At 45.6% G+C, this 20,840-nt stretch overlaps 1 protein-coding gene, 1 long non-coding RNA gene and 1 other non-coding gene across 5 annotated transcripts; 2 read left to right on the top strand and 1 right to left on the bottom strand.

Moving 5' to 3' along the window:
- Positions 1 to 330: 330 nt before the first annotated feature.
- Positions 331 to 402, bottom strand: trnaa-ugc (transfer RNA alanine (anticodon UGC)). The gene has a single exon. It is a non-coding gene; the product is annotated as a tRNA-Ala (tRNA).
- A 225-nt stretch (positions 403 to 627) lies between these two features.
- hars (histidyl-tRNA synthetase) lies at positions 628 to 5,604 on the top strand. Of its 3 annotated transcripts, none has more exons than XM_020502406.2 (14): positions 670 to 807; positions 1,377 to 1,809; positions 1,901 to 1,990; positions 2,357 to 2,476; positions 2,595 to 2,690; positions 2,865 to 2,990; positions 3,129 to 3,236; positions 3,372 to 3,470; positions 3,649 to 3,742; positions 3,827 to 3,954; positions 4,251 to 4,526; positions 4,648 to 4,764; positions 4,918 to 5,064; positions 5,153 to 5,604. In XM_020502406.2, exons 2-14 carry the CDS (start codon positions 1,699 to 1,701, stop codon positions 5,210 to 5,212), a joined length of 1,572 nt encoding a protein of 523 aa, XP_020357995.1. In that variant the 5' UTR covers positions 670 to 807; positions 1,377 to 1,698; the 3' UTR covers positions 5,213 to 5,604. The 3 variants fall into 3 exon arrangements, with proteins under 3 accessions (XP_020357996.1, XP_020357995.1, XP_031645972.1); XM_031790112.1 differs by having other exon boundaries at positions 806 to 1,234; XM_020502407.2 differs by lacking the exon at positions 1,377 to 1,809 and having other exon boundaries at positions 628 to 807.
- A 5,299-nt stretch (positions 5,605 to 10,903) lies between these two features.
- On the top strand, positions 10,904 to 13,987 carry LOC116353597 (uncharacterized). The gene is made up of 2 exons (XR_004203036.1): positions 10,904 to 11,255; positions 11,393 to 13,987. It is a non-coding gene; the product is annotated as an uncharacterized LOC116353597 (long non-coding RNA).
- Positions 13,988 to 20,840: the final 6,853 nt, after the last annotated feature.

Here is a 20,840-nt window from a genome sequence, read left to right as displayed (position 1 = left end):
TTCAGCGTCAGAATGTCTGTTGACATTTATTCACAAATCCTCTTTCACTTAATAAATTAATTATGTTATTACGCTAAGTCAATGCCATTTATATTTTTTCTTGTCTTGACTTGGGTCACTGAGAACATAGATTACAAAATAATACAGCGAAATGATTCTACAAAATTCTCAAAATTAATGCATCAACAAATTGGGGGCATGGTGGTCATCAAATCATAAAAAAACTAAAGCTCTTCTTATTCTCTACATATTCTTATTTTTGTTGATGAGATTGGCATTGTTATTTGATTGTAAAATAGTTGCCAGAAAACCGTTCTTGATCAAAAGGAGTGGAGATGCCGGGGATTGAACCCGGGGCCTCATACATGCAAAGCATGCGCTCTACCACTGAGCTACATCCCCTACTGAGATCAACGTTTAAATTCACCCTATACATACTGAGATATCAAATTTGGTCAAAAATTAAGTTGATAGTGTAGAAGTGTGAAACTACTTGCAACTTTCTGTTGTGCGGAACCTTTGTTCATTCCATGTCTTGCTGCTAAACACGAGTATTACACTGTATCTGGCATGTACATCTCACGGCGCTCTGTTAAACTCCAATGTAAATCTACTACCACCGTGCGGTACGTGGAGGTATATCCTCGGGTTCTCGGCTTCCGGTCTTTGAGGAAGCGTTAGCATAGTCGTCTATTCTCTGGCATTAGATGCAACACCATGGCCGACAAAGCACAGATACAAGAGGCGATTAAAACACAAGGAGAAGTCGTGCGGAAACTAAAGGCAGAAAAAGCAAGCAAAGAACAGGTCAGTATTCAACGCCTAGCACGACGATGTTCCAAAATGTTGTGCGTACAGCGGGACTGATGGGATGAACACGCGTGCTACATATGTCATGAACGAAGCTAGCGTTAGCTGGCTACTCATGCCAAAATACGGGCCTTGCCGGTTCACAGTCTGGTAACTAACTGACTAGATGAATTATCTTCAATTAGAAGTGGAATTTTATGGCTATTACAAAGTAAATCATGGATGCTATTTTTCTTATGCACGTTAGTTAATAATAGTGCTTCAAATTATACAGCTAGTTATCAATCCAAACTGATGCAATCCCCTTAGGATAGTTGTCACTGTGCATGGGCTGGTCATTCATTGTGTAAATTCATGATTCCTTTTAATGGCTGAATGTTGAGCTTCTCCGACCGTCTCTCCCCACCTTTAACTAACTACACAGGTGAGGATAGAGATGATCTGTATGCGTTTTCATTTACTTGGTTGGTTTGATTCTTGGCTGTGATAGGTTGGTTTGATTGACCCCTGCCTCATGTTTTGTCCTCCATGTTGTGATGATGCGTCATGCCCACCCGTCTCCCTAGTGATAGGGTTGCTCACCACTTTTCTCCTGTTCTTCCTGCTCGATGCCAACAACCCTGCTGGGGTCATACCTTCATCTCCTTCCTCTACCTCACACGTCACCATTTGGAATCCAAACACTCCGACTGGATATTCCTGGATAACACTGCGTTTGGATTGGATAACCCTGCCGTCACCTGGCATTCACGGACTGTGGTTATTGGACAACATGGCTTGGTGGGCTTTGCCATTGGACTGTATTGCTGCTCTGATGTGGCACTCCTGAACGGCCATTTTGGTTGTTTTTGTTTTTCGTTTGATTTTGTTTTGCTTTCCCCTGCTGGGATGATTAACCTGGGTATGGCGTCCCTGCGTCTTTATGCGGGGTTGGTGGGCTGTCGGTCTGGATCTTGTGCCCGCTCTCTACGCACCCTCTCTGGGATGACTGTGTCTCAGGTAGGACCCTGACTCTGGAGGGTGGGATGGGGGAGGATCTGTTCCAAGGTTCTGAGGAACATTGAACTGTGTTTGTGTCTTTCTTTCCTAGATTGATGAGGAAGTGGCCAAACTGCTAGAGCTAAAGGTTCAGCTTGGAGGAGATGAAGGCAGACACCAATTCACGCTCAAGACCGCAAAGGTAAGTACTGCCACCATGGAGAGTGCACCTCACAGGCAGCGGGTGATCATGAAGAGAACTTGCTGCATAACATGTTTACTACTAGTCTTTTATTGAAAATCCAAATCAGCAGGTGATGTCTTGCTTATGCGGCAGCGTAGCCTAGTGGTTAGAGCGCTGGACTAGTAACCGGAAGGTTGCGAGTTCAAACCCCCGAGCTGACAAGGTACAAATCTGTCGTTCTGCCCCTGAACAGGCAGTTAACCCACTGTTCCCAGGCCGTCATTGAAAATAAGAATGTGTTCTTAACTGACTTGCCTGGTTAAATAAAGGTAAAATAAAAATAAATAAAAAAATGCACTCTTTCTCTCCCTCCATCTCTCTCAGGGAACCAGGGACTATAACCCTAAGCAGATGGCCATCAGAGAGAAAGTCTTCAACACCATCATCAGCTGTTTTAAACGCCACGGAGCCGAGAACATCGACACACCCGTCTTTGAGCTGAAGGTGTGTGGGAGGCAGAGAGAGAGAGACACACACACTGTTGACAATGAATAGAACGTTGTAAACTAGCCGGTGGATTTGTAATAAATCTGGATTTTGTGCTTATGTTGACAATTTGTAGGAAACGTTGACAGGAAAGTATGGTGAGGATTCTAAGCTCATCTACGACCTGAAGGACCAAGGAGGAGAGCTGCTGTCCCTTAGATACGATCTCACTGTATCCTTGTATTAGTCCTGATGCGTACATTGCTAAGTGGGCTAGCCTGCAAGCTGGTCAGGTAATTCCCTATGTTTTTCATGGTCATGCCTCGAAAGCAAACCAACTGGTGGATTTTAACAAGGTTAGGAGCCAATCGGGTGTCTACTAGTCCTTGACCCCACCCCCTCCCAGGTGCCTTTCGCCCGTTACCTGGCCATGAACAAGGTCACCAACATCAAGCGCTACCACATTGCCAAGGTCTATCGTCGTGACAACCCCGCCATGACCCGCGGCCGCTACAGGGAGTTCTATCAGTGTGTAAGCGTCAGAGCGAACCCTGGTTCAACCGTTCATATCAGCCATAACACTGGAATCATTTTTGCTTTCTGCTACATCCAGATGTTTGTGGATACGCATGACCCATTTTCTTGCTAACTGTGTTTCTCCGCCTCCCAGGATTTTGACATTGCAGGCCAGTACGACCCCATGATCCCAGACGCTGAGTGCCTGAAGATCGTCCACGAGATCCTGAGTGAGCTGGAGCTGGGAGACTTCCGCATCAAGGTAGGTCAGAGACACACAGCACCCGTGGTAAAACATCCTGTGATGCGATATGAGGCAAGGAATACACAGAAGGTCTGTATGTATGGCCAGACTCATCCTAACTCCCCTCCCCGCTGTAATATCCTCTCTGTGCAGGTGAACGACAGACGTATTCTAGATGGGATGTTTGCAGTGTGTGGAGTTCCGGATGACAAGTTCCGCACCATCTGCTCCACAGTGGACAAACTGGACAAGGTAAACCCACTGCACCCAAACCTTATGTGGTTAAGGAAATGGAATGCTAAACGGTAAACATGAATAATGTTTTAATATGCAAACCAAGTAAATAAAGGATTTTTTCTCTCTGCCTTTTCTATGCTGCTCCCTGCTTTTCTCTCCCACCTTTGTGTTCTCTCTTCACCCTACACCCCAGATGTCTTGGGAGGATGTGAGGAGTGAAATGGTGAAGGAGAAGGGTCTGTCTGAGGAAGCAGCCGACCAGATCGGACAGTATGTCAGCTTGCAGGGTGAGGACAGGTCACACACACACAGAGACGGACCTTTGACCTTTCCCCTGGTCTGACCCTGTTTGTGATTGGTGTGTGTTCCAGGGGGGATGGACCTAGCTGAGCGCCTGCTGCAGGATGCTAAGATGTCACAGAGCAAGCAGGCGTGTGCCGGCCTCACAGACATGAAGCAGCTCTTCAGCTACCTCCAGCTCTTCCAGGTTACAGACAAGGTGAGGGGTCAGAGGTGACAGGTTATCTGGTTATCTGGTGACCAAGGTGATATGACAGGTAATGCGTCTATAGAAATCTGTCCCATCAACAGCCTACTCCGTAGAGGCATTTAGTTCTCAATGAACAGTAACTGTTTTTTGGGGGGTCAGGGGTTAGATAGATAATGTCATGATATGATCAGCTGAAATAAGTCTGAGGATGCAGTCCTTTTTTCCAAATCCCTCGCCTCGTGTTCCTTCCTACTGTCTCCTTTTAATCTGTCCTCTCCCTCCTTTCTCTCTTCCCCCTCTCCCAGGTGGTGTTTGACCTGAGTCTGGCCCGTGGGTTGGACTACTACACAGGTGTGATTTATGAGGCCATTCTGACCCAGACCGGCCCGGTCCCAGTGGCGGCAGCCCAGAACGGGGCGGGCGAGAAGGCTGAGGAAGGTGTGAGCGTGGGTAGCGTGGCGGGCGGTGGGCGCTACGACGGCCTGGTGGGCATGTTCGACCCCAAGGGCAGGAAGGTGCCGTGTGTGGGGGTCAGCATCGGCATCGAGAGGGTCTTCTCCATCATGGAGCAGAAGGCTGAGGTAAGGAAGGGGGACGGGGCATTATCAACAGCCAGCTCTCCCCACAGGCTGGTCTGTTCATGAATGTGTCAGAGAGAAACTCTGTGTGGCTGACTGGTGTGTTGGGGTCTGGCTCCCCCAGGCATCGGCGGAGAAGGTGCGAACCACAGAGACTCAAGTCATGGTGGCCTCGGCACAGAAAAACCTTCTGGAGGAGAGACTCCGACTGACCGCTGAACTGTGGAACGCTGGGATCAAGGTGTGTGTGTGTGTGTGTGTGTGTGTTCGATTTGAGATTGACACGGTGAGTCAGAGATGGTGCGTGTGTAGAGTTGATTTCCACTGGTGAAACGGCTGAGTGTGAGCTGTGGCTATTCATAAGAGGAACCTTTATATAACTGTGTGTTGTCAGGCAGAGGTGATGTATAAGAAGAACCCCAAGCTGCTGAGCCAGCTGCAGCACTGTGAGGACTCTGGGATCCCCCTGGTGGCAATCCTGGGTGAGCAGGAGCTCAAGGACGGGGTGGTGAAGCTCCGAACGGTCCACAGCCGAGAGGAGGTGAGATTCTCATACACACACAGCATCTCTGTCAGTTAAACACACACACACTCTTGAATAAAACACCACGTTTTTGTTTTTTTCTCAGATTGACGTGTCCAGAGCCAAACTAGTGGAGGAGATCAAGAGAAGGACCTCGGACGTCTAAGTCGTGGTTTTGCCTGACAACACCCCGCCTCATCATCCGATTGGCTCAAGAAGTTGTTTACCACAGGTCTCACCGCTGACCACACAAAGCCCTCAACATGCCTACCAAGACATCACGTCTCAACTGCAGAAGATTTCCCAATAGTTTCATTTGTCCAGGCTTTGCATATTAGTGGTCTCAAAAGGCAGTGGTTTCATGCCGACTACCCAGACACCTACGTACTCTCAAGGACGAGGAGCTTTGATTATGTACATAAGACAATAGTATGACATGGGTAACATTTCAGTAGTCACTGTATTAGTCTTAGCCCTAAAGGTTAATCTGCCTATATAGGAAAAATTTAAATGCCTGTCTTATCAGCATACCAATAAACGGATATTTACCTCCACCTTAAGAGATTGATTTACAACCGGTGTATTCAACAGCAGGTTACAATTTAATGTGGTCTGTCGTGTTTTAGAAAACCTACTTGAATAACTAAAACGAGAAACTGTCAAATTACAATAGTAAAAACATTGGCCTGCAATAAATGCTACACAGTCCACAAGTGTTGGATATTCCCAAAACAATATAGGACATTTACCCCCTGTGAATTCTTCCTGTGTTTTACTAAAAGGGAATGCTGTTAAGTGGTTTGCAGCATCCTGAAAAGATGCAGTATGTAAATGCTTACTAAATGTACATTTGTTCAGCTGAACTATCAAGCTGTTGAGTGTTCATTGTTGACGGATGTAACCCTAGTCTGTTGCTTCCTCCAGGATGCTCCCAACCACCACCAGCATTCCCTAATACTACAGGGGTTACATCCAGTCCTTGTGAAAAGACCTCAAATGTACATTTATGGAATCCATGTGGGATATTTCAGATGTATAATACCTACCACCCTGAACTCCATATTAGACAGCCAAACAACTGACATTTATTACAAATATTTTTATTCAAATTAGAAAACAGGCAAAAGTAAAATCACGCATCTACTCACGATTTACTACATTTAAAAGAGTGCAAGACAAGTATTTTCACAATTAAAACAAAACGTGAAGTACAGTAGCGGCTCTGGGTGATATCAGGCCCCGCGCTGAGGACCTGCTGGGCTGTAGCTCTGCGAGCCTCCTGTATAGCTCAGGAACCATGTGTCGGTACTGCAGGTCGTTGAGGAGCTTACCCTGCCCGTACACCCTGGAGCAGAGCTGCTGCGTCCATAGGAGGCACCTTAGACATCCTCCAGGGGGAAACAGGAGCTGTGTGCACCATGGGAGAGCCCCACAGCCCAGCAGAACGCAGGGGAGATCGGGGGCTGTCGAGGAGGAAGCGGCAGGGAGAGGTGGGGGGGTCTGGAAGGCTTGTGCTCGGGCCTGCCACTTCACAATGATGGCCAGTCTGAAGCGCTTCTTAACGGCTGCAGAAATAGGGAGAGGGGACGGGATGATTGACGGAGAGGTGCGAGCATTTAAAATGTAAACGAGATAACAGAAAGCGGTGAATACTCTGATCATTGGAGATTGGTTCTAAAAATCATGGTTCTAGTTCAATTTAAGAGTTTTGAACGAAGAGCGGTTTGGGAGCCTAATGGGCCTGCCGGCTCACCGAGAAAAAAAACACAATGTCATCACTATTTGATGACAGACATGTGGGTCTTGCAATAGACTAGCCAAAACACCAGCCAATTAGCTGCTTTTGCAAACAGGGGCCTGTTGCACAAAACTAGGATAAGGGATTAAGCCAGGATATCTTGGTGATCCTGGCTCAATTGATCCGTAATCCGGTTGCACTAAAGATGGATAGGGGGCAGGAGGATATGTTATGGTATAAATTACCATGGAGATTTATTCTGTGGAGCTAGCCTGCTCCAGACCAGGCTAAATTCCAGGATCTATTTAATCTCATCCCTAATGTCAGTCAGCAGTCACCACAAATGGAAACCAATAGTTATTTCACTGCTCACTATACATTGTTATCACATATAACTAGACCCACTGTTATTATTTAAACGTTTGTGATCATTAATTTCAATGATTTTGGATAAAAATTGATTTTTAGATGTTGCTATCATTAGATAATTTACAGTTTCCCATAGACTATAAGGCTATATATAAAATGATAGAATATTAGGGCCACAGAGGGGAAAAAAAACACAAGTCATAATATTGTAACCAGTTGTTTTAAAGGAGGACAGTTGTTAAAATGACAGATGTGGGGCATTTCGTGAAATTGTACTTCAGTATGGTTTCATAAACAAAGACATGCTGATGTGCCAGAATATTAAGTATCACATTGTCATAAGTATCAAAACTGTAAAAACAATATGTAGCTTTTCTGCAGAAAGAACCAGCCTCATAAATTTATGACTTTATCCTTTTTCTTCAGTGTGGCCCTAGTACTCTGTCATATAAACAAATACACATTCCATATGAATATAAAAACACAATGTGTAACATTATGTTCCTTTATTGAATAAGGACAAAACAAAGCAGGTAAACCATCAGCTCCTTTCGAAACTGAAGTCACAGTGACTCTACAAGATGGAAAGCACAGAATCCAAGCATATTATACAAAATGATACATACACATTCAAAGGTCTGTATATAACACACCCTGCATGTCTGCACACTAAAATAAATGCAGGACAAATCCATACACATCAACTGAACAGACAAATGAATGGATGCAGTAGCCTCCCTGCAGCCTTGTATTACACACAGTATACCGCACAAACATCATAAGAGGCCAAATTCGTCAAAAAACGAACCCAAAAAAAACCAAATTCCTCTGCCACCGCAGGACATATTTAACCAAAATTGAAAGCACACATACTAACTAAAATAATTCAACACATATTGGGCCCTCAGCAGCCGACCACTGTCGTCATCAGGGAAGATTGCCGGATTGTCCCAGTCCATGGCTGGTGGCACTCTGGGGGCCCTCTCCTTCCTCAGGAAGGCCACATTGTGGAGGACAGCACAAGCCACAGTAATATCACATGCCCTAACAGGGCTGACCCTTAATTTGTGAAGGCAGTGAAAGCGTGCCTTCAGGAGGCCAAAGGTCATTTCAACTCTGGCCCTGGTATGGGCATGGTTGTAGGCCTGCTGTGCTTCCTGGGGGTCTGTGAAAGGTGTCAGGAGAAAAGGCTGGCAGTCTCCCAGCAACACACCAGTGCACACCAGTGCAGTCCACTGCACCAATGACATTGGGGAAACCTGTCACACAAAGTAATGAGTATCCTACTATGTGTTAACAGTTGTCCTGTAATTTGTAGATCCTCTTACCTGCAATCCTATAGAACTCCTCTTTGATGTCACAGAGTCTTCTGTGGCCAGGGAAGGAGATGAAGACATCTGCTAATGCTTTGATAGCCAGACACACAGTCATTATTGTGCGGCAAATTGTGGCCTTGTTCAGCTGTTCTGCATCCCCCACTGAGTACAGGAAGGCTCCACTAGCAAAAAAGCGCAAGGCCACACAAACCATTTGCTCCACACTCAGTGCATGGCTCCGTGCAGTGCGGTGCTTAATCCTGGGACCCAGTAGTCTGCATAGATACCTGATGCCATCTGCAGAAAACCTGTATCTTTCATATAGATGGTCATCAGGGAAGGCCAGTGGGTCCAACCGGTCCCTGAAGACCCTTTCTCGCCTGAATGCTCTCCTCAGCACAAGTGCTTCTTCATCCACCACATCTCGCACGAATGGGCATGCCATTGTCAGAGCAGAAAGGAACACACAATTTTGGGCCTTCATATAGGCTAGTGGCCACACCTGGTGCTGGGGGGGTGGGCAAAAGAGGGCGATGCCTTATAACGATGACTTGGTTGTACTGATTGCTGGGAAAATAAAAAAAACCTTAGAAAGATGCCACCGTCCTGTGTGCTCACAATAAGAGCTCATATGTCATGGCTCACTTGACTTTACGAGAATATACCTAATTTTTATTTTGAGCTGTGTCATCTTCTTGGAGCTGGGGGAGGAAAGAAAAATAATGATTAATACATTTGTGTTACAGTTAGCATACAGTGTACATTGAAGGCATATCTCACCTCCCTCTCAAGGTTTTTATTTCAAGGTCCAGTTTCCTAATTGTCCTCTTTTTTATTTCGAACTCCAGTGCAAGATTTTCCATCTTTTTCTTCTTGTACTGAATGTCTATGTCTGCCAGTTCTATTTGGCGCCGGAGGTGGTTGCCATACAACTTTCTGATAGCTTGTGAGCTCTGTGAACACAATACAATTAGCGCAGCTGGAATTTGGCAGGATGTGGTGTCCTTTTATTAATACGCACTATGTTGCCAGGCTGGTTTTCCCACTGTATAGCATCTGGGTCCTGTAAAAGAAATTAGATTTTTTGATTTTGATGAGGACTCCTCACCATTGTAGAGTAAATAGTACTTTCACAGTCTTAACATGATACCTCATGCCTTCTGGAATCCAGAGAGATGGTCTCCTCCTCATCATCGTCTCCATCATGTGCTGTTGCTGCTGCACTGGGGCCTTCACCCTATCACATTTAATCGGATTCATATTGAAGCTAGTAGACAAGACATGCCAGGCCTACAGTATGCCTTTGATGGAGTACTCACTGGATCAGCATCGTCTGGTGCTTGTGCTGGTGGCTCTAACAGGAACACAGTGCTGCCAGACACTGCAAGGCAATAGGTAAACCAAAGTCAGACAGTCCAAATTGATTCAATATGAATGTGGTTGTAGCCCATGTAGAGATGGAAGGACATACCTTGAATGAAGCGGGTGGCATCTTGGGAGGAACCTATGCTCGTCTCTTTCCCCCCAGGGATCCCCTCTAAGACGGGCCTGCCTTTATTTAGCTCCAAGGCCATGTCCTCTGCTGGGGTAAGGTCAGCCTTTGGTGACCCACCACCCGTGCCTTGTCTGTGGGTATTCTTTTTCACTGCTAAAACAGTACAGACAATGTGTGAGCAGGCACCTTCTGGGTACAATATATGCTTGTGCTTTGTTAAATATTAGTCAGGGACCATACCATTCTGCAGAATGTTCTTGTATTTGATTTTGACCTGCTGCCATGTCCGTTTTGGCCCGTTCATGTTTAATCTACACACACACACACACACACACACACATTTAATGGAGTCACACTGCAAAAAATTACTTGGTATTTTTGTCTTGTTTTCAGTAAAAATATCAAAAAATTTATCATAGCTTTATACAGTGTGATGGAGTTACTTTACACAATTTCACTCATATCTGCAGTGCATTTCAATAAAAAATTTAACCGTTTCATAATTACAGTACAACTGCATTTTTGGAGATGTGAATTAAATATTTGAATTGTAATTGTGATGTTTCAGCGGAGCGGTGAGTGTGTAATTGTGCACTACTTACGCATTCAGGCGGTCTGCAATACTTTGCCACGCTTTTTCTCTTTGCTTTATCACTGTGGCGGTGTTGCCTTTCTTCTTAATTATATCTTTTACCTCCTCGTATGCCTCCATGAGGATTTGTGCTTCCGACGGGGAAAAGTACGCGGCTCTAGTTGCCATGGTAAATCAGTTAATCTGTGATATGTGGCGGGGTCTATTTGAGTGAGCCGTGAGCGCGCACCTATCCAGGATTGGTTTCACCTGGCTTAATGAATCCGTGTCTGCTCATCCTGGCTTGGTCTTTGTGCAACCAATTAAGCCTGGACGCACATGTTTTGGCTTCATTGAGCTCAGCTGAGTCATTTATCCCGGATGTCTTAATTCTACTTTTGTGCAACAGGCCCCAGGGCGACTGACAATACATTTGTGGTGACGGAAAGGCCATTTGCAGCAAGACAAATGTTGAACATCATCCGGAGAAGAAACCTCAAGTATTTTAACTGCACGGGGTCTCAGAGAGGTAGTCCTAGATGAATTTCTAACAGGTGCATCCTTCAGCCTGCGTTATTTCAGAGCTGTATCATTTTAATCTTTGAATGAAAAAAATGATAAAGGGAAACAGGATTCTACAAGGATGACGGTAGTCCCCTATTTGGAGGGATGCAACTACACTTTTCTCTCACAAGATGTCAGCATCTCACCAGGTCTGTTGTAAGTAGGCTTATAGTCATCATCATCAAACTCTCAATAGGATCTTGAGCTTCTCAGCACATCCTCAAGCACATAGTCTGTGCGCTGCCAGTGTTTCTGGGTTGTGTGTAACAGTATTGTATCCATCCCTCAACCAGGGCTCAAACCAGGGACCCTCTACACAAATCGACAACAGTCACCCATGAAGCATCGGTACCTATCGCTCCACAGAAGTCATGGTCTTTGCAAAGCAAGGGAAACAACTACTCCAAGGTCTCAGCGAGTGACGCTAACTAGAATTGCTTGACTGTTTGGTGTGGTTTTGCTTTGTAGTGTGACGTAGCCAGGCATCACTACAGATGTCTCTGTGTCTGAGTCTTGTCATTAAAGGAGTGTGTCATTCCCGCTGCTAGCCATTCTCCCTCACATCTGCATATCAAGGTCTGCTATCTCTCTGTGTGTGTAACACATACATCCTGTAAAACATGTTTTAAAGACCAACCGTGTGAGGGTGGTTGGGTCGGGTGGGTGGTCTGTGTTGTGGTGCTGGTGTGTGTGTGTGTTACCGTTGGTAATTAGATGTGTTCATTTGAGTCTGAGGGGAATAAGAATTGGCTTTGAACTTGTTTGCTCTGTGATCCACTGTGTGATAGCAGGGGCTGTCTGTCTGGGTCCAAAACAACACAGTGGGGGTGGTGGATAAACCGTGTTTGGAGAATTGACTACTGTGGAGTAGTTTGGCCATGTCTTTGCAGGGGTGCACTGCACCTTCGGATGACTTTTATGGATTTCTGATAATGGCTTTCGGAGCAGCTTGTTAATTTCCCTCTGCCAAAAAAAAGGAGATGGAAAGTTGGAGAGAAAGAGAGGGACACACTGTTTCCTCTTAGACTGTTCCCAGTAGAGTGCTTTATCTGAAGTGTCTCTATGAAACAAAGTGAATTACTGTATCTAGACTGGCCAGATAAGAGCCCTGCTTCAAGCTAATGAGATTTACATCAAGGTCCTGAACATTTTTATTGACCATGGCTTCTGGACTTGATGCTGAGGTGGATATAGATGAATGGGTTTCCCCCTGTGTGCTTGTTTGAAGGTTTCCTCCCTTCTCTCTACACCATCCTGTGCGTGTCTGTGTGCCTTTCCATGATTGGGTGAGTGACTGTGCAATATAAAGTGTTGACGTGTGCGGCAAAGGAACACACACCCCCATTACACACAACAGCACAGGGCCATTGAGTGGTTACACGGCACTGTGTCACGCGTAAATGTGTTTATTAGTCTACACAAAACCAACTAGATTATTTAGTGCTGCAAGTTGTTACATCATTGGTAGCATAACTGCTGCCTGCCATATTGGCCTTGGTTAGGAGACAGATATGGTACATGACAGTAGCAGGGAGCCACAGGGGACAGTCTTCCCATTGAAAATACGTTTTATTACTGTGAAGTTGTGAGCAACTGTGTTGGTGAAGAAATATAATGTCTTCGTAATTGAAAAAATATTTCAAACTGAGCTGGCTTCTGCTATTTTATGCTGCTGCCTTTGGGTAATTTTCAGCTTTTGTATCTCTTAATTTTAAAAACTAGGAGGTACATTTGAAGTAGAGGTGAAGGTTCCAGAATATCTACTCCTGTCAGAGTCCAATTAGTCTCTGAGACTGTGTCACTCTGTTGCTAAGAAGTGTCAGCTGCATAGCGGCAGCAGATTCTGAGCCGTAGGGCCTTGGGATGCTCTCACACACACACACACACACACACACACACACACACACAGCTGTGTCCCCGCCTCTCTCACCTAAACATCAGGGACAGGGAGTGATCTCTTTCCCCAGTCTAACCTGAGGGCGTGCCCTGGGCAGCGTCAATCTGTTTCCTGTCACCCTGCATCTGCCGTTACACAACTCCCAACAAGTCTTCAAGACTTTGAAACAGACTTTAATAATCTGAGTGTGTGAGTTTCAACATCAGCATCGTATACTGTGTAGAAAACTTTAGGAACACCTACTCTTTCCATGACATAAACTGCCCAGGTGAATCCAGCTGAAAGCTATGATCCCTTATTGAGGTCACTTGTTAAATCCACTTCAATCAGTGTAGATGAAGGGGAGGAGACAGGTTAAAGAAGGGTTTTTAAACCTTGAGACAGTTGAGACATGGATGTGTGTGCCATTCAGAGGGTGAACGAGCAAGAAAAAATATTGAAGTGCATTAAACGGGGTATGGTCTTAGGATCCCGGCGCACCGGTTTGTCAAGAACTGCAACGCGGCTGGGTATTTTCATGCTCAACAGTTTCCCGACCATCAAGAATGGTCTACCATCCCAAAGGACATCCAGCCAACTTGACACAACTGTGGGAAGCATTGGAATTAACATGGGCCAGCATCCCTGTGGAACGCTTTCAACACATTGTAGAGTCCTTGCCCTGACGAAGTGAGGCTGTTCCGAGGGCGAACAGTGTTCCTAATATTTTGTACACTCAGTGTATTTGCTTGGTTATGAGAAGGACCTTGATGTTGGCTTCTGAATTGCTGAGGGCTAGCAGGGCTTTTTCTTACTCAGGACTTTGTTCATGTATTTTTCAAACGGTGACCTCGGCAACATTCAGAATATGTATCAGCATTTTATTTATGCAGTATGTTTTGGAGTTGGTCTTTCTTGAAAATAACTATAGATACTGTGAAAAAGAAGCCACTTGTTGGTCAATAAAATGTGTTGTTTTTATGGTACCTGTGTATAGAGCCAGATTACCAGATTCAATTATATTTAAAAGTAGGATTTACTGTGTTTCTGTCATGTTTTTTATGGTGTGTGTGTGTGTGTGCGCGCGTGTGTATGTCGCTCAGTTGGGCCAGTAAGCAAAGCGCTGCTGGTTCGAATCCCTGGTGGAAAAATCTGCCATTCTGCCCTTGTGCAAGGCAATTAACCCCCGACAACAACTGCTCCCCGGGCTCTGATGACGTGGATGTCGATTTAAGGCATCCCCCGCACCTCTCTTATTAAGAGGGGCTGGGTGAAATGCAGAAGACACATTTCAGTTGAATGCATTCAGTTGTGTAACTGACTAGGTTTCCATCTTTCCCAGTTGTGAAAAATCTCTCGGTCTCCCTCCCTCTCTCTCTCTCTCCCTCCCAGTAGATGTGTGTCTGGGCACGGCTGATCAGTGGCAGACGGGCCTAATTCAACCAGGTGATAACATGTGTCCTTTGTGCGGGGGTCAGTACTGTAGCTAATTTGTATTGCTGTGTGTAGTTGAGCGTGTTGGTCAATATTAGCTCTGGAGGCTCTTTCTCAAAGGGATGTGTTTGCTCTCCTTTTCTCCCTCCCTCCCTCATACCTCCCAACCCCCGCCCCCTGATGCTCCTGATAGTGATACGCGTGGAGCCGAGCAGTCACTCACCAGGAGAGACGTGTCTATGTACTGTGACAACATTAAAACACAGCCACCAGCAGATGTTTAATAAGGAAGTGTGTGGAGCAGCGTGCGTTGAGGCAGTAGAACTGAGCTTAAATTTGACCTGACCGTCCCAGTGTGACTGTAATATAAAGGAGATTTTCAATTAAACCTACATGGAAACTTTTTGCATACAAATGTATGTTTATTTATTTCACCAAGGAAGTTGACTGAGAACACATTCTCATTTACAGCAACGACCAGGGAAATGGATACGGGGAGAGGAGGGGGGATGAATGAGCCAATTGGAAGCTGGGGATGATTAGGTGACCATGATGGTATGAGGGCCAGATTGGGGGAATTTGGCCAGGACAAGCCAGCAGTGGGGATGCAGGGTGGTATGCTGCTGGCATCATTGGATGTGTGTCTGTGTCTGTGCGTGTTTGTGGGTGCACATGAATGTGTCGTTGTGAACAGTGCCTTCAGTGCCAAATTTTTCCACATTTTGTTACGTTTCAGCCTTATTCTAAAATGGATTATATAATTTTTTCCCTCATCAATCTACACACAATACCCCATAATGACAAAGCGAAAATAAAATAAATAAATAAATAACAGAAATACCTTATTTACATAAGTATTCAGGCCCTTTGGTACGAGACTCGAAATTGAGTTCATGTGCATCCTGTTTTCATTGATCATTCTTGAGATGTTTCTACAACTTGATTGGAGTTCACCTGTGGTAAATTTAATTGATTGGACATGATTTAGAAAAGCACACACCTGTCTATACAAGGTCCTGCAGTTGACTGCATGTCAAAGCAAAAACCAAGCCATGAGGTCGAAGGAATTGCCGGGGAGCTCCGAAACAGGATTGTATTGAGGCACAGATCTGGGGAAGGGTACTAACAAATGTCTGCAGCATTGAAGGTCCCCAAGAACACATTGGCTTCCATCATTCTAAAAATTAAAGAGGTTTGGAACCACCAAGACTCTTTCTCCGCCCGGCCAAACTGAGCAATTGGGAGAGAAAGGCTTTAGTCAGGGAGGTGACCAAGAACCTGATGGAGTTCCTCTGTGGAGATGGGAGAACCATCCACAAGGACAACTGTCTCTGCAGCACTCCACCAATCAGGCCTTTATGGTAGAGTGGCCAGATGGAAGCCACTCCTCAGTAAAAGGCATATGACAGCCTGCTTGGAGTATGCCAAAAGGCACCTCAATGACTCTCAGACCATGAGAAACAAGATTCTCTGGTCTGATAAAGACCAAGATTTGGCCTGAATGCCAAGCGTCACATCTGGAGGAAACCTGGCACCATCCCTAAGGTGAAGCATGGTGGTGGTAGCATCATGCTGTGGGGATGTTTTTCAGCAGCAGGGACTGGAAGACTAGTCGGGATTGAGGGAAAGATGAACGGAGCAAAGTACAGAGCGATCCTTTATGTAAACCTGCTCAAGAGCACTCAGGACCTCAGACTGGGACAACAGTTCAATGACCGTAAGCACACAGCTAAGACAATGCAGGAGTGGCTTTGGGACAAGTCTCTGAATGTCCTTGAGAGGCCTAGCCAGATCCCAGACTTGAACCCGATCGAACATCTTTGAAGATACCTGAAAATAGCTGTGCAGCGATGCTTCCCATCCAACCTGATAGAACTTGAGAGGATCTGCAGAGAATAATGGGAGAAATCAATCAAATCTATTTATAAAGCCCTTCTTACATCAGCTGATGTCACAAAGTCTGCACAGAAACCCAGCCTAAAACCTCCAACAGCAAGCAATGCAGGTGTAGAAGCACGGTGGCTAGGAAAAACTCCCTAGAATGGCCAGAACCTAGGACGAAACCTAGCGAGGAACCAGGCTATGAGGGGTGGCCAGTCCTCTTCTGGCTGTGCCGGGTGGAGATTATAACAGAACATGGCCAAGATGTTCAAATGTTCATAGATGACCAGCATGGTCAAATAATAATAATCACAGTGGTTGTAGAGGGTGCAACAGGTCAGCACCTCAGGAGTAAATGTCAGTTAGCTTTTCATAGCCGAGTTAGCTTTTCATTCAGGGTATCTCTACCGCTCCTGCTGTCTCTAGAGAGTTGAAAACAGCAGGTCTGAGGCAAGGTAGCACGTCCGGTGAACAGGTCAGGGTTCCATAGCCGCAGGCAGAACAGTTGAAACTGGAGCAGCAGCATGGCCAGGTGGACTGGGAACAGCGAGGGGTCATCAGGCCAGGTAGTCCTGAGGCATGATCCTAGGGTTCAGGTCCTCCGAGAGAGAGAGAGGAGAGAGAGAATACTTAAATTCACACAGGACACCGGTAGAACAGGAGAAATACTCCAGATATAACAGACTGACCCTAGCCCACGGACACAAACTATTGCAGCATAAATACTGGAGACCGAGACAGGAGGGGTCGGGAGACACTGTGGACCCGTCCGACGATACCCCCAGACAGGGCCAAACAGGCAGGATATAACACCAGCCACTTTGCCAAAGCACAGCCCCCACACCATTAGAGGGATATCTTCAACCACCAACTTACTATCTTGAGACAAGGCCGAGTATAGCCCACGAAGATCTCCCCCACGGCACGAACCCAGCAGGGGTCGCCAACCCGGACAGGAAGATCACATCAGTGACTCAAGTGACGCACCCCTTGCACCCCGGCATGGAAGAGCACTAGAAAGCCAGTGATGCCATGGAAGAGCACCAGAAAGCCAGTGACTCAGACCCTGTAATAGGGTTTGAGGCAGAGAATCCCAGTGGAGAGAGGGGAACCGGCCAGGCAGAGACAGCAAGGGCGGTTCGTTGCTCCAGAGCCTTTCCGTTTACATTCACACTCCTGGGCCAGACTACACTCAATCATAGGACCTACTGAAGAGATGAGTCTTCAATCAAGACTTGAAGGTCGAGACCGAGTCTGCGTCTCTCACATGGATAGGCAGACCATTCCCTAAAAATGGAACTCTATAGGAGAAAGCCCTGACTCCAGTTGTTTACTTAGAAATTCTAGGGACAGCAAGGAGGCCTGCGTCTTGTGACCGTAGTGTATGTGTAGGTATGTACAGCAGGACCAAATCGGAAAGCTAGGTAGGAGAAAATCACCAAATAAAGGTGTGCCAAGCTTGTATCGTCATACCCAAAAAGACTGAAGGCTGTTATGGCAGCTAAAGGTGCTTCAACAAAGTACTGAGTAAAGAGTCTGAATACTTATGTAAATGTGATATTTCCATGTTTTTATACATTTGAAAAAGTTTCTATAGACTGGTTTTTGCTTTGTCATTATGGGGTATTGTGTGTAGACGGATGAGGATAAGAACAAATCTATTTCAGAGTAAGTCTGTATATGGTGTCATTGACGTTTGAGGGAATCTATAATGTGTATGGGTTTGCTGACAACATCACGAGAACACTGTGCACGCTTCAATGGGGCAGAAGTCTGTGAGTTGTTGTGATTCTGTATGGTTAGATAGCTACCAACAATGAAACTGCCCTCTGGGGAATCGTAAGTGACTCATTTCATCTAGTTTCATCTTGTTCTTGACACCACGTCTTGTTTTGATGATGTGTTTTGACTGATTTCATGTTAATGTTAATATGGCTCAAATCTTATTTGTCACAAGCCCGAATACAAACGTACAATGAAATGCTTACTTACAAGCCCTTAACCAACAATGCAGTTTTAAGAAAACACACAAAAAAAGTAACAAATAATTAAAGAGCAGCAGTAAAATTACAATAGTGAGGCTATATACAGGGGGTACCAGTGTTGCCAACTAATTTTCAGGGTAAGTTGCTAGAGGCAGGTTGATTTGTTGCTAAAAGTTGCTAAATGACGTTGTGATGTCATTGCGTGATAACGTAAAACTGCGTCATTACGTAGAATACATAATTAACGTTACTCAAATTGACTGGCCATCTCAGCAAAAAAATATGATTTGACATTTGTTCAGGTACAGACTCCCAATCCTTTCTGTACTTCTGGCTGTACAATTTTGATTGAGACATGTTGATTGATGTTGTAAGTTTTGTTCAAGATCAAACATTCGTGACCAACTATATTCATTGGGTTTGGCTCGTCGAACCAGTCAGCCAACAATGATTTGCAATTTACTGAAATTGCTGCTGGCCTGCTGCTGCCTGTACACGAACTGAGCGCCTGCTGCTGACGTCACGCACAATGCACTTTTGCAGCCAGGCACGTGTGTTGTGACTGAGTGTGTGACAAAGAACATCGTTTTTGTATCATTTTCGAGGGAAAATGCGTGAATTTTAGCGTTTAGGTCACTTTTCAAAAGTTGCTAAAAGTTCCAAATAAAAAAATTCAAGTAGCTACATTTGTTGCTAGGTGCTGTCTGTAAAAAAAAGTTGCTAAATCTAGCAACAAAATTGCTAAGTTGGCATCACTGGGGGGTACCGGTACAGAGTCAATGTGTAGGGCCACCAGTTAGTTGCGGTAATTGAGGTAATATGTACATGTAGGTAGAGTTAATGTGACTATGCATAGATAATAACAGAGAGTAGCAGCAGCGTAGAGGGGGCGGGGGCAATGCAAATAGTCTGGGTAGCCATTTGATTAGATGTAAGACTCCTGAACATAAGACTCCTGAACATCTAATCAAATGGCTACCCAGCTACCCAGGGGGTAGAAGCTGTTTAGAAGCCTCTTGGACCTAGACTTGGCACTCCGGTACCGCTTGCCATGCGGTAGCAGAGAGAACAGTCTATGACCAGGGTGGCTGGAGTCTTTCACATTTTTTTTAGGTCCTTCCTCCGCCTTGTATAGAGGTCCTAGAGGGCAGGAAGCTTGGCCCCGGTGTTGTACTGGGCCGTACGCACTATCCTCTGTAGTGCCTTGCGGTCGGAGGCCAAGCAGTTGCCATACCAGGCAGTGATGCAACCTGTCAGGATGCTCTCGATGGTGCAGCTGTAGAACCTTCTGAGGACCAATGCCAAATCTTTTCAGTCTCCTGAGGGGGAATGCTCTCTTCACTACTGTCTTGGTGTCCTTGGACCAAGTTAATTTGTTGGTGATGTGGACGCCAAGGAACTTGAAGCTCTCAACCTGCTCCACTACAGCCTCATCAATGAGAAAGGGGGGCATGCTCGGTCCTCCTTTTCCTGTAGTCCACAATCATCTCCTTTGTCTTCATCGCGTTGAGGGAGAGGTTGTTGTCCTTGCACCACATGGTCAGGTTTCTGTCCTCCCTATAGGCTGTCTCGTCATTGTTGGTGGTCAGGCCTACCACTTTTGTGTCATCGGCAAACTTAATGATGGTGTTGAAGTCATGCCTGCCATGCAGTCATGAGTGAACAGGGAGTACAGGAGGGTACTGAGCACGCACCCCTGAGGGGCCCCCTTGTTGAGGATCAGTATGGCGGATGTGTGTTACCTACCCTTACCACCTGGGGGCGGCTCGTCAGGAAGTCCAGGATCCAGTTGCAGAGGGAGGTGTTTAGTCCCAGGATCCTTAGCTTAGTGATGAGCTTTGAGGGCACTATGGTGTTGAACGCTGAGCTGTAGTCAATGAATAGCATTCTCACATAGGTGTTCCTTTTGTCCAGGTGTGAAAGGGCAGTGTGGCTGCAATAGAGATTGCATCATCTGTGGATCTGTTGAGGCGGTATGCAAATTGGAGTGGGTTTAGGGTTTCTGGGAAAATGGTGTTGATGTGAGCCATGACCAACCTTTCAAAGCACTTCATGGCTACAGACGTGAGTGCTACGGCTCAGTAGTCATTTAGGCAGGTTACCTTAGTGTTCTTGGGCACAGGGACTATGGTGGTCTTGCTTGAAACATGTTGGTATTACAGAATCAAACAGTGAGAGGTTGAAAATGTCAGTGAAGAGAAGTGAAGAGAAGACACTTGCCAGTTGGTCAGAGCATGCTCGGAGTACAGGTCCTGGTAATCCATCTGGCCCTGCGACCTTGTGAATGTTGACCTGTTTAAAGGTCTTACTCACATTGGCTGCGGAGAGTGTGGAACAGCCAACAACTGTAACGATCTATTTGAGAGACAAGAAGTCCTCATTGTACACATTTATTTATGGTTTTTATCAACATTGGAGACAAAATATAGTTTACATGTTGTCAACAATCTAAGCCAACCCCGTCTGTTTTCCGCACGTGTCGGTTTTGTTGCAAAACAACCAACACGTCTATAGGTCTTTATGAATGTGCTAATAGCATGACTTTCCACTGACACGTCTATTGTT

Source organism: Oncorhynchus kisutch, linkage group LG15, assembly GCF_002021735.2.
Source record: "Oncorhynchus kisutch isolate 150728-3 linkage group LG15, Okis_V2, whole genome shotgun sequence".
Classification (NCBI taxonomy): domain Eukaryota; kingdom Metazoa; phylum Chordata; class Actinopteri; order Salmoniformes; family Salmonidae; genus Oncorhynchus; species Oncorhynchus kisutch.
The sequence above is the reverse complement of the archived record's forward strand: the minus strand, read 5'-3'. Positions and strand labels throughout refer to the sequence as shown.